Source organism: Aquarana catesbeiana, linkage group LG12, assembly GCF_042186555.1.
Source record: "Aquarana catesbeiana isolate 2022-GZ linkage group LG12, ASM4218655v1, whole genome shotgun sequence".
NCBI classification, from domain to species: domain Eukaryota; kingdom Metazoa; phylum Chordata; class Amphibia; order Anura; family Ranidae; genus Aquarana; species Aquarana catesbeiana.
In genome coordinates this window covers 215,406,083-215,419,761 of record NC_133335.1, presented here as the reverse complement: position 1 = coordinate 215,419,761, position 13,679 = coordinate 215,406,083, and the positions used below count along the sequence as shown (strand labels likewise).

At 44.9% G+C, this 13,679-nt stretch overlaps 1 protein-coding gene across 1 annotated transcript in view; it reads left to right on the top strand.

The window, feature by feature from the left end:
- The window catches only part of LOC141113511 (medium-chain acyl-CoA ligase ACSF2, mitochondrial-like), a 115,603-nt gene that overhangs the window by 47,314 nt on the left and 54,610 nt on the right, over positions 1 to 13,679 (top strand). The window contains exons 5-6 of the mRNA XM_073606672.1: positions 4,745 to 4,863; positions 11,560 to 11,722. Of these exons, the coding sequence (XP_073462773.1) occupies positions 4,745 to 4,863; positions 11,560 to 11,722 (282 nt within the window). The remainder of the gene's footprint in view (positions 1 to 4,744; positions 4,864 to 11,559; positions 11,723 to 13,679) is intronic.

The window sequence follows — 13,679 nt, the reverse complement described above, 5'->3', positions numbered from 1 at the left end:
TTTGTGCATTCATTCCATGGACCCTCTACACACGTCAAAATGAGTACATATGTCAGAAATTACCTATCAAAAGGGAAAAGTTTTAACAAACACTCAAGTTGCTACATAGAGAAATATCTCAAATAGTTGGCGTAGTGGGAAGGTCTTTACAGCTGTAGAAGCTTCAAGAGACTCCATGCTGGAGACCGCAGGCTGATCCCCTAGATGCACAGTAGTATGTACTGCATCAGTAAGAGCCACAATAGTCTCTTGCAGGTTCGAAGTAATGACAGAGGACTGTGGTGCCCCAAGAACAGTTTTATCAGAGATAGACTGTGGGGTGGTCACTGTAACTAGTGGTCCAGCCTTTTGCTAAGGTCATGGGAGGATCAGAGATTTACTCTGCAGGCAAAGGCATGGGAGCATGCTTAGAGCCTCTGCAGTCTATATCTGTGAAGGTCTTGGGTGAATTATTTGACTGCAGTAGACTCTGCTGACAAATAGACAGGAAACGCTTCTAAGGGGGAGTCCACCGAGGTAGACCCTATAAACATAAGGTCATTTGATTTCAGATTGTAGAAGTCCATGCCCTCATTGGGTACAGAATAAACATTCCTGAAACTGTTAGGAAAGTTGGGGTCACTGTCCCCCCTGCGTCTAGTTATAAACATGTTGCGACTGCATGGCAGCGATGCAGCTAGGCTAAGGTACAAGGCTAGGCCTCAGGTACTCACAAATCCAGTCTGCTGGTGGCTGATGAGGGTCAGAAAGTGTCTCGATCAGAGGTCAGGCTTGGAGACCAGTAGCTATAGCAGTAGAGAGGCTCCTACTGATCAGCTGGATAAGTGAAATAACCAGGTCACTCTGGCAGATGACACATGCTCCAGGTATGGAATCTAAGCACCAACTGGTGTTCACCAGAGCTCCTGATGGTGGAGATGGGTTTGGCTGTGTGTTAAGTACCAGGTCTCGATACTCAGGATCGCCTCAACAGGAGGTGAGCAAGCCAGGGTCCAGTAGCAGATATAGCAGGTAGGGGTCAAGCAGAAGCGTAGTCAGTAAACAGGCCAGAGGACGGTAAAAAGTGATCACAGGTTGGGATCAAGCAGAAGCGTAGTCCAGGAACAAGACAAATGTCGGTAATGAGTGGTAGCAGAGATACAGACGGCAGCAGGAGTGACAAGAGTGAGGTAAATGCCGAAGAGAGCACAATAATCTGGCACACAGGAAGTTCAAAGGAATGGCTTAAATAGGAAGTTCGTGGGATGAGCAAGGAGTTCAAGGTTCAGCAGAAACAAGGCACAAGGCAGGATTATCCAATGGATCAGCCAGGGAGCTGTCCAGCATCACAGGTGGCTCAACAAGAAGAGACATCACCAGACACAGCAGAGGTTGAAGGCTGGAGGTGACCAAGGTCTATGCAAATGGGCAGTAGAAAATTACCATTTGAAAAGCAGAAGCAGCTGTGGGACAATGCTTCCTCTACACTGAATGGCAAGGAACAAAACACACGGCATACCCCTCAACATTCAGTCTTCAGTGTTAACCCTTTCAGTAGTAAAACTGGCAGTATTGGGAAATATGAAAGGTACTGTCAGGAAAGGCTTGCTGGGACCAACAGTTCCTCACAAATGGGTGCACGCTTACAGGTGCCTGTGCGCGAGCGCGCGATTATCGGCGCCAGGCGTGCTATTTAAACCTTACTGTGACAAGAGGACCCTGCTGTCTGATCTATCAGAGATATCTGTTTTTTCTGCCTTGTTCCTGTGACATCCGGCTTACCTTATGACTACCCTCTGCCATCTGCCTGCACCTGACCCCGGCTTGTCTACAATCTTGCTCTCGTCTGATCCCTTGGCTTATCCGTACCAGTCTGTTGTTGACCCGGCTTGCTCTGTGACTCTCCTGAATCTGCAACTGTACTGCTCACCTGTGTATGACCCGGACTGTCTGACCCTCCTGTGTTCCAATCCCTGGGACCATCTTGCTGCATCTTGTGAGTGCCTCCCTGCCTTGCCTGCTTCAGCTTCCTGTCTGCTACATCCCACCTGCTGTTCCAGTTGTCTCAGCATCATCTGGAGCTTCAGACCAGCCATCGAGCTGTTGATCCTGCCAGGTACTCGTGCTGTCCTGTACTCCTGTGCTTCCTGTCTATTCTATCAGGGGCCGCGAGTCAGGGATGTAAGAGAGGCCTACCTCTGCATATCGGGCTCAACGACCAGGTATGTGACAGTATCAGACAGCAGGGTCCTCTTGTCACAGTAAGGTTTAAATAGCGCGCCTGGCGCCGGGAATCGCGCACACATGCGCATAGGCACGTATTCGCGCGTATGCACAGGCACCTGTAAGCGCGCACCCGTTTGTGAGGAATTGTTGGTCCCAGCAAGCCTTTCCTGACAGGTACCCAGCGGTGGAAATAATGAGGTAGCTCCCAGTCCCAGAGACAGGGCAACATCCAATGGAATTGGACCTGGAAAAGCACTCCGCAGCCAACTTTTGCCAGTACTTGGTGTCTGGAAAGAGTCACAAGGGGATCCCAGTGCCCAAAAGGTCACTTCCAGGCTAGTCTTGCACTTTCAGTCTAGTGGGTCCAAGTATGGCTCTCCAAAGTCAGGTTGAGGAAAAGCCAATTCAGATAGCTGCCATGTAGTGACCAGCTGAAGCAGCGAGTGAGGAATTTTGATTGAAGTCCATGGAGAAAAAAAACTAAAACTAAAATCAAAGAAAATATGTCCACCCTAAGACACTAAGAAAACAAAAAACGGTGGCATCCTGGGATCACAGTTTTTTTGCTTGCCAGTGTCCAGTCCTCCTGGTAGTAGTATAGCCCAACACTATAAATGTGTCTCTCCATCCCCTGCAACATAAATTTCATTTTTGTTGCAGGGGATGCCCAAAATCTGACCTAGTATCTCAGAGCAGACTTATGGGAAAATCAATGAGCCAATCACACAAGCAGAAAATTACATACAGTGCATCCGGAAAGTATTCACAGCGCTTCACCTTTTCCATATTTTGTTTTGTTGAAGCCTTATTCCAAAATGAATTAAATTCATTATTTTCCTCAAAACTCTACAATGCCCCATAATGACAACATGAAATAAGCTTGCTTGAAATCTTTGCAAATTTATTAAAAAGAAAGAAAAGCACATGTACGTAAGTATTCACAGCCTTTGCTCAATACTTTGTGGAAACCCTTTTGGCACCATTTACAGCCTCAAGTCTTTTTGAGTATGATGCTACAAGCTTGGCACACCTATTTTTGGGCAGTTGCTCCCATTCTTCTTTTCAGGACCCCTCAGGCTCCATCAGATTGGATGGGGAGCATCGGTGCACATCCATTTTCAGATCTCTCCAGAGATGTTCAATCGGGTTCAAGTCTAGGCTCTGGCTGGGCCACTCAAGGACATTCACAGAGTTGTCCCGTAGCCACGCCTTTGTTATCTTGGCTGTGTACTTAGGGTTGTTGTCCTGTTGGAAGATGAACCTTCATCCCAGTCTGAGGTCCAGAGTGCTCTGGAGCAAGTTTTCATCAAGGATGTCTCTGTATATTGCTGTATTCATCTTTCCCTCGATCCTGACTAGTCTCCCAGTTCCTGCCGCTGAAAATCATCCCCCACAGCATGATTCTGCCACCACCATGCTTCACTGTAGGGATGGTATTGGCCAGGTGATGAGCGGTGCCTGGTTTCCTCCAGACATGACGCTTGCCATTCAGGCCAAAGAGTTCAACCTTTGTTTCATCAGCTTTGTTTCCATAAATGCCTGATTGGTGGAGTGCTGCAGAGATGGTTGTTCTGGAAGGTTCTCCTCTCTCTACAGAGAAATGCTGGGGCTCTGTCAGAGTGATCATCAGGTTCTTGGTCACCTCCCTAATTAAGGCCCTTCTCCCCTGATTGCTCAGTTTGGTCAGGTGGCCTGCTCTAGGAAGAGTCCTGGTGGTTTCAAACTTCTTCCATTTACAAATGATGGAGGCTACTGTGCTGCAGAAATATTTCTGTACCCTTCCCCAGATCTGTGCCTCCATACAATCCTGTCTCTGAGGTCTACAGACAATTCCTTGGACTTCATGGCTTGGTTTGTGCTCTGACATGCACTGTTAACTGTGGGAACTTATATAGACAGGTGTGTGCCTTTCCAAATCATGTCCAATCAACTGAATTTAACGCAGGTGGACTCCAATCAAGTTGTAGAAACATCTCAAGGATGATCAGTGGAAACAGGAGGCACCTGAGCTAAAATTTGAGTGTCAAAGGCTGTGGATGATTTTTTTCGTTTTTCATTTTTAATAAATCCTGCAAAGGTTTCAGACAAACTTCTTTCACGTTGTCATTATGGGGTATGGTTTGTAGAATTTTGAGGAAAATAATGAATTTAATCCATTTTGGAATAAGGTTGTAACATAACAAAATGTGGAGAAAGTGAAGCGCTGTGAATACTTTCCGGATGCACTGTATCTGGGGGGCGTTGTGTATACTTCTATATCTGTGTAAGGAACATGCCCAGGTTGCCATATTTTACATATTATGGAGCTGCAGATTAAAAAGGAAAGGTCATTTTTAATAACATTCAATTACATTATGACTTGTGTAACAATTGTATACGCTATATTGTTTTTTTTCATTTGCTATTTTTTCCCCATGAAAGTGGAGTTACCCTTTAAGCCTTTACTACATGGTAAATGTATGCTTATGTGTACATTTACCATGTATATCATTTTAAGTTTTGCTTTACATCATATTTCTATTTTTATTTCTCTTCACAGGTCGGTTGCTCCGCCCTCATATTTCCTGACCATTTTAAAACGCAAAGATATTATGAACTTTTGAGAAGTATTTGTCCAGAGATTGAAACTTCACCAGCAGGGGGCATCAAAAGCAAGGCGTAAGTGTGCTCAGCTAGATGGGTTTCTTGCTGCTGCTTGCCATTTGACCATGCCGATTTATACGCTAATCAAATTTTGTGCAGTATCTGATGAAGTGGCAGTGGGTGGTCCTGTTGGCACCCCAACCAGCTCCCCCCCCCCCAACGCCCTTCAATCAGAAAAGCAGCTGCATTCATTGTTTGGCACTGGTTGTCAGCACACAGTATCCTCAGTGGGAGATTTGTCCATCTGTACTATTTAGCATGGATGGAGGAATCTGCTAGGGACAGTTCACACCACATGTGGTCCAGTGCGTTTTTTTTTTTTCTGCATCAAAAATGCATGGAAAGTAAGTTATATGGTTTTCAATGGCATAGTTCACACCAGTGCGGTCAGTTTCAGAGCGTTCCAGTTCCAGAAAAAAGTAGAACAAGCTGCATTTTTCCTGAACAGGACTGTACTGGAATGTGGTAAAACGCATACATGCACTAGAGTATCTGCAATGCATCCAGAAACGCATCAAAAACACACTGGAACACATTAAAAACATGCATGCAGAAACGCATCCGGAATGGATCTGTAGTGTGTTTTTGTGGTGTGAACTGGCACCGAATGAAGAAAAAAAAAAAACCTATTGAATGGCCTGCTTTAGCCGCGGGTTAAATAGGTGATAAAATCATTCTTATACTTTGACATTTAAAGAACCAATATGGCTTAGGATGCATTCACACCTGCAAATGCATCCGCACTCCGATTAGATGCAAGAACCCCAGTGGAGTGGGGTGGGGAGGCAGCCCCATTGAAAGCAATAAGAGGCTATCGGCTCCCGCAGCTAATCGTGGCCGTTCAAATGTAATCACTCATGCTACAATCACATACGTTCTGAGTGCACACTGCCTGCGTCCGGGGCCGATCACTGCATGAGTGATTACACGGGAGTGACCACAATTACCTGCGGCAACGTCCCACTGCTTTTAATGGGGCTGCCTCCCGCATTCTTACCGGAGTGTGGGTATGTTCGCAGGTGTGAATGCACCCTTATGCTGCTGTATTCTGGTAGCTATAGGAGTATAATGTAATGATCGTGTTGAATATATGAATTCCTTTTTTTATTAATTTCACAGATATTAGACCCCTTTCACACTGAGGCCGTTTTCAGGCATTTTAGCACTAGAAATAGCGACTGTAAAGCACCTAAAAACTGCCTCCCATGCTGCCCCAAATGTGAAAGCCCGAGTGCTTTCACACTGGGGCGGTGCGCTTGCGGGACGTTAGCAAAAGTCCTGCAAGCAGCATCTTTGGGGCGGTTTGGGAGCACTGTATACGCCCTGCCCATTGAAATAAAAGCACAACACGGGCGCTTTTAACCCTTACTTCGGCCGTTAGCGGGGGTTAAAAGCGCCACCCCCTAGTGGGCAAAAAGCGCCACTTAACCACATAATGACCAGAGCATTTTTTGCGATGCGGCACTTTTACTGACAATTGTGCGATCGTGCGACGTTGTACCCAAACCAAATTGACGTCCTTTTTTTCCCACGAATGGAGCTTTCTTTTTGTGGTATTTGATCACCTCTGCGATTTTTATTTTTTGCGTTATAAACAAAAAAATACTGCCAATTTTTTAAAAAAAAGCCGATCACCGATCACCGGCTTATGTCAAAGGGACATCGGTCCCGAAGAGGAAGGAGGCACAGATGCCTCATCTGTGCCTCCAAGTGCCATCTGCCAGTGCCCACAGTGCCCACAAGTGCCACCTATTAAAGCCCACAAGTGCCACCTATCAATGCCCACAAGTGCCACCTATTAGTGCCACCTAGCAGTGCTGCCATCAATCAGTGCCCAATCAGTGCCCAACACTGCACCCATCAGTGCCCATAACCGCCACCCATCAGTGCCCATCACTGCCACCTATCGGTGCCCATCAGTGCCGTCTCATCAGTGTACATCAACGAAGGAGAAAAATTAACTGTTTGCAAAAATTGATAACAAAATATAAAAAAAAATATAATTTTTTTTTTTAAATTCTGTCTTTTTCAATTTTTTTAACAAAAAATAAAAACCGTAGAGGTGATCAAATACCATCAAAAGAAAGCTCTATTTGTGGGAAAAAAATGATAAAAATTTCATTTGGGTACCGTGTTGTATGACCGCGCAATTGTCATTCAAAGTGCGACAGCACTGAAAGCTGAAAATTGGTCTGGACAGGAGGGGGGTTTAAGTGCCCAGTAAGCAAGTGGTTAAAACACCGTTTTTATATGCGGTCGCTACTCACGGATGCATTAGTTTCTGCATGCGAGCTCAGTGGGACCGGGCACGTTTAAAAAATTTTTTTTTTCTTATTTATTTTACCTTTTATTTTTACACTGTTCTTTTAAAAAAAAAAAAAAAAATTCCATCACGTTTATTCCTATTACAAGGAATGTAAACATCCTTTGTAATAGAAAAAAAGCATGACAGGAGCTCCTAAATATGAGATCTGGGGTCAAAAAGACCTCAGATCTCATACTTACACTAAAATGCAATAAAAAAATGTTGTCATTTAAAAAAAAAAAATTTAAAAAAATGTCCCTTTTAAGAGCTATGGGCGGAAGTGACGTTTTAAAGTCGCTTCCGCCCTGCAATGCTATGGAGACGGCTGGGGGCCATCTTCCCTTCACTTGTCTCCATACCCAGCAAAGAGCAACATCCGATCGACTCCGCCGCTGCCGACGGCTCCAGAGGGCACCAGAGCGCGGCGGGGGGGGGGGGGGGGGCGATAAAAGTGATCTCGTGACGAATCCGCCGCAGAGACCACTCTTATCGGAAAGTGGACCGCTGGCCAAAGAAGAGCTAGCTGCTGCCATAACAACGATATTTCTCTTCAATGTTAGGACGTATATCGGCGTGCGGAGGTCCGTAAGTGGTTAATAGATGCGATTTGACATGTCAAATCGCATGCCAAATCGGCGGCAATTGCCGGCAATGGCAGTGTCCGAATTGGTGCGGTGTTGCAAATGCCATGTTTCTGTACTATTTTTGTTGATTTGGGGGTGTGATTTCCATTGACATCTGTGCAGAAACAGATGTCTCTGAAATCGCCCCCCCCCCCCCCCCCCCCCCGAAGTCAGGACTGGCATGCGGGAATGAAATCGGGCGAGTTCAGTTGAACTCGCCCGATTTCATTCCCGCAGTCAGTGTGAACCTGGGCTTAAAGGATAAGTTCACCTGTCGGGAAAATGTGCATTTGTTATTTTTTTCCCAGAACCCTGCACTGCAATCAGTGGATGGGGTGGGGGGTTGTTGGAGCATGTTACACATTACACCCTAAATACTTGTGTAACATGTTCCAAATGTGAAGTTAGCCTTTAGCCCTGGTCCACACTGCTGCGACCTTTTCAAGTCAAAACACGTTGATTTTAATGGGTGCGGTCTTAATTGCTGTGACTCAAGTCATGGCAACAGTAAAAAATGTTTTTTCTGCATCTTCCTTGAGACACGAGCGCCATAAACTGCAATGTTAACCACTTGGTGACCGCCCTTTAGCGGTTTTACTCCTACAGGGTGGCAGCTCTACACAGGATCATGCATATATATGTGAGCCTGCACTTCCGCCTGCAGGGGGCGCGTGCCCCCGGTGGGCCGCTATTGCTGTGATCATTCACAGCAGAAGCCGATGTGCAGGTGCCGGGCACTCTGTGTCCTCCGGATCCCGCTGATCGCCGGTAAACCACACAGAACAGAGATCTAATTATGTAAACAAGGTAGACCTCCGTTCTGACTGGGGGAAGGGACGAATTCTGTCTTCCTGCAAAGCAGGGGCTAGAACCCATCTCTTCTGTTAGTAAAAGCAGCACACGTTAACACACAAACACTGGCTAGGCACACATTTAACCGTTTGATGGCCTTAGATGTTTAACCCCTTCCCAGCCTTCACAGCATTAGTGCATATTTTTAGCACTGATCACTGTATTAGTGTTACTGGTTGCCACAAGGTGTCAGTGTCCAATTGTCTGCCACAATATCGCAGTCCCGCTATAAGTCGCTGATCGCCACCATTACTAGTATTAAAAAAAAAAAAAATCCATAGGTATATTCCATAGTTTGTAGACGCTATAATGTTTGCATAAACCAATCAATATACAGTCAGGTCCATAAATATTGGGACATCGACACAATTCCAATTATTTTTTTGGCTCTATACACCACCACAATGGATTTGAAATGAAACGAACAAGATGTGCTTTAACTGCAGACTTTCAGCTTTAATTTGAGGGTATTTACATCCAAATCAGGTGAACGGTGTAGGAATTACAACAGTTTGTATATGTGCCTCCCACTTTTTAAGGGACCAAAAGTAATGGGACAGATTAACAATCATCCATCAAACTTTCACTTTTTAATACTTGGTTGCAAATCCTTTGCAGTCAATTACAGCCTGAAGTCTGGAACGCATAGACATCACCAGACGCTGGGTTTCATCCCTGGTAATGCTCTGCCAGGCCTCTACTGCAACTGTCTTCAGTTCCTGCTTGTTCTTGAGGCATTTTCCCTTCAGTTTTGTCTTCAGCAAGTGAAATGCATGCTCAATCGGATTCAGGTCAGGTGATTGACTTGGCCATTGCATAACATTCCACTTCTTTCCCTTAAAAAACTCTTTGGCTGCTTTCGCAGTATGCTTCGGGCGTTTGTCCATCTGCACTGTGAAGCGCCGTCCAATGAGTTCTGAAACATTTTGCTGAATATGAGCAGATAATATTGCCCGAAACACTTCGGAATTCATCCTGCTGCTTTTGTCATCAGTCACATCATCAATAAATACAAGAGAACCAGTTCCATTGGCAGCCATACATGCCCACGCCATGACACTACCACCACCATGCTTCACTGATGAGGTGGTATGCTTTGGATCATGAGCAGTTCCTTTCCTTCTCCATACTCTTCTCTTCCATCACTCTGGTACAAGTTGATCTTGGTCTCATCTGTCCATTGGATGTTGTTCCAGAACTATGAAGGCTTTTTTAGATGTTTGGCAAACTCTGGCCTTCCTGGTTTTGAGGCTCACCAATGGTTTACATCTTGTGGTGAACCCTCTGTATTCACTCTGGTGAAGTCTTCTCTTGATTGTTGACTTTGACACACATACACCTACCTCCTGGAGAGTGTTCTTGATCTGGCCAACTGTTGTGAAGGGTGTTTTCTTCACCAGGGAAAGAATTCTTCGGTCATCCACCACAGTTGTTTTCCGTGGTCTTCCGGGTCTTTTGGTGTTGCTGAGCTCACCGGTGCGTTCTTTATTTTTAAGGATGTTCCAAACAGTTGATTTGGCCTCACCTAATGTTTTTGCTATCTCTCTGATAGATTTGTTTTGTCTGATAGTGACAGCTCTTTTGATCTCATATTGAGAGTTGACAGCAACAGATTCCAAATGCAAATAGCACACTTGAAATGAACTCTGGACCCTTTTTCTGCTCCTTGTAAATGAGATAATGAGGGAATAAGACACACCTGGCCATGGAACAGCTGAGCAGCCAATTGTCCCATTACTTTTGGTCCATTAAAAAATGGGAGGCACATATACAAACTGTTGTAATTTCTACACCGTTCACCTGATTTGGATGTAAATACCCTCAAATTAAAGCTGAAAGTCTTCAGGTAAAGCGCAACTTGTTTGTTTCATTTCAAATCCATTGTGGTGGTGTATAGAGCCAAAAAGATTAGAATTGTGTCAATGTCCCAATATTTATGGACCTGACTGTACACTTATTGGGATTTTACCAGAAACATGTAGCAGAATACATATTGGCCTAAATTTTATTTTTTTTTATTGGATATGTTTTATACCAGAGTAAAAAAAAAAATTTCCACCCCCCCCCCCCCAAAATTGTCGCTCTTTTTTTGTTTATAGGGCAAAAAATAAAAACCGCAGAGGTGATCAAATACCACCAAAAGAAAGCTCTATTTGTGGGAAGAAAATGTTAAACATTAAGGTTCCATTCACACTAGCGCGTTTTTTGATGCATTTTGCATTTTGCAGAAATGCACGGGAATTTTTTAACATGGGTTCCTATGGAACATGTTCACATCAATGCCTTTTTGTTTCTCTGCATTTTTGGAAAGGGTCAGGGACTTTTTTTCATGCAAAATGCAGCGTTTTGCATGTAATAGAATTCAATGGACAAGCATCAAAAACGCAAGTGCACCGTTTTTGCAGCGTTTTTGATGCGTTTTTGCCGTTTTTTTTTTTTTTTTTTTTTTAATTTTTTTTTAATTTTTTTTTTCAGACTGTAAAAAAAAACTGTAAAAAAAAAAAAAAAAACGCAAAATGCAAATCGCGGCAAAAACGCCGCAAAAACGCTGCTCAAAAACGTGGCAAGCATGAAAAAAAAACCTCCAAAAACGCTCAAAAGCAACATGCATAGGTGTGAATCGAGCCTTAGTTTGGATACAGTGTTGCATGGTCGACCGCGTAATTGTCATTTAAAGAGTGACAGCGCTAAAAGCTGAGTATTGTCCTGGGCAGGAAGGGGGGAGGTGCCCGGTATTGAAGTCGGTATTGAATATACAGTATGGGGTTTTTAATTTGACCTTTTAGTTCTACTTCTAATTGCTTCTATCAGACATCTCAGTTTGTGGTGTGGACAGTTCTATATAGGAGGTTCTTGGTTGTCGTACTTAAGACATTAGGAAATTAGACACCTGTGGTTATCTTTCAATTATCTTTTTTTTTTGTTCGGCAGACTTCCAGATTTTCGCATTGCGATCGTCTTGGACAAGAAGCACCCGGGTACTTTCCATTTTGAGGAAGTGATGAGTGCCGGCACCACCCAACACGTGAAGCAGCTGCACGATATACAGAAGAGCGTGTCGTGTGAAGACCCCATCAATATCCAGTTCACCTCTGTGAGTTCTCATATCACCTGGCTTCACAGTAGTGCTGGTGTTTAATCATGCGATTTGGTAACTTCATGCATTTTTTTTTGTGGGAGAAAGTTATTAAAGCGGAGTTCCACACTTTTTTTAGTTTAGTTTTTTTTAGTTTGGGTGGAACTCCGCTTTAAGCATAAAACCTCTCCAAAAACGCACTAGAAATTCACCAAAAAATGCAGTAGATGCATTTTGGATGCGCGTTCCCACGGGGCCAATGGGGGTATTTTTTTTATTTTTTGCACCTATTGAATGAATTTTACAAAATGTTTTCAAGAATATTGATTAACCACTTAGCAACCGCCCGCTAAGTACTGCACCGTAGGCGAGTAGTCGCTGTAGGCAAAGCAATGTACCCATATGTTGTTGCTCACTTCCGGTTTAGGGCATGCTGCTGTGTAATCATGCGATTTGGTAGCTTCATGCATTTTTTTTTTTGTGGGAGAAAGTTATTAAAGCGGAGTTCCACACGTTTTTTTAGTTTTTTTTTTAGTTTTTTGTAGTCAGCAGCTACAAAATGCATAGCTGCTAACTTTTAGTAAACCGACACTTACCTGTCCCACGGTCCAGCGAAGCGACACCCGGAGCCTCGCTCCTCTCCCCCTCTTCTTCTCGGTGCCTCCATTGATACTGTGGGCACCTGGCCGTGACAGCTTACGTCTTCACGGCCAGGCGCGCACTGCGCAGGCGTGAGTCGCGCTGCACTCTGCTGTTAGCCAGCCAATGAATGAGTGACTTGTATAGCGATACCTATGTGAACTGAATCGCCTCAGGGCGCTTTTTGCCGCCGGTGTCCATCTGCGGTATAGCGCGGTTCTTTGCCCCATGGTGTCCTGACACGCTTACATACACATACAACATGCACATATTGGGCCAATTTTCTCGACAGGATCTAATTAACCTACCAGCATGTCTTTGGAGTGTGGGAGGAAACCGGAGTCCCCGGAGGAAACCCACGCAGGCACAGGGAGAACATGCAAACTCCAGGCAGGTAGTGTCGTGGTTAGGATTTGAACCAGCAACCCTATTGCTGCTAGGTGAAAGTGCTACCCACTACACCACTGTGCTGCCCTCTTCTGGGACCCGTGTTGTGTCCCAGAAAATCACTGGCAGGGAGGGGCTGCCTAGGGCAAGAGGAAGAGTCGCCTAGGCGGTCGAGAACCGGAAGGAGGAAGTGGGACAGGAAGTCCCTCTAAAAAGAGGGTACACACTCTCCCCCCCCCCCCCCCAAAAAAAAAGTGACATGCCAAATGTGGCATGTCAGGGGGCGAGAAGTACTTAAAGCGGAAGTTCCACTTTTGGGTGGTACTCCGCTTTAAGCACAAAACCTCTCCAAAAACGCACTAGAAATTCACCAAAAAATGCAGTAGATGCATTTTGGATGCGCGTTCCCATGGGGCCAATGGGGTATTTTTATTTTTTGCACCTATTGAATTAATTTTACAAAATGTTTGCTAATGTTAACCACTTAGCAACCGCCCGCTAAGCACTGCACCGTAGGCGAGTAGCCGCTGTAAACAAAGCAATGTACCCGCATGTTGTTGCTCACTTCCGGTTTAGGGCATGCACGAACCCCCCCCCGCGCTCGGCTCCCGCTGTGATTGTACACAGCGAGAGCCTGTCAGCAGTCCCAGCCAATGATTAATGGCCAGGACCTGCTGATTGGCCATGTACATTCGTAGCACAGAGCTCTGTACAGAGGGAACGATCTGAAGGGTTGATTTACTAAAGGCAAATAGACTGTGCACTGTGCAAGCGCAGTTGCTCCAGAGCTTAATAAATTAGGTAAATCTTCACTTTGCAAAGAATACCCAATCATGTGAAAGGGAAAAAAAAATAAAAATGCATTTTTGCTTGCACTTGATTGGATAAGGGATGTCAGCAGATCTTCTGCTCATTACTAAGCTCTGGAGCAACTGTACTTTGCAAAGTG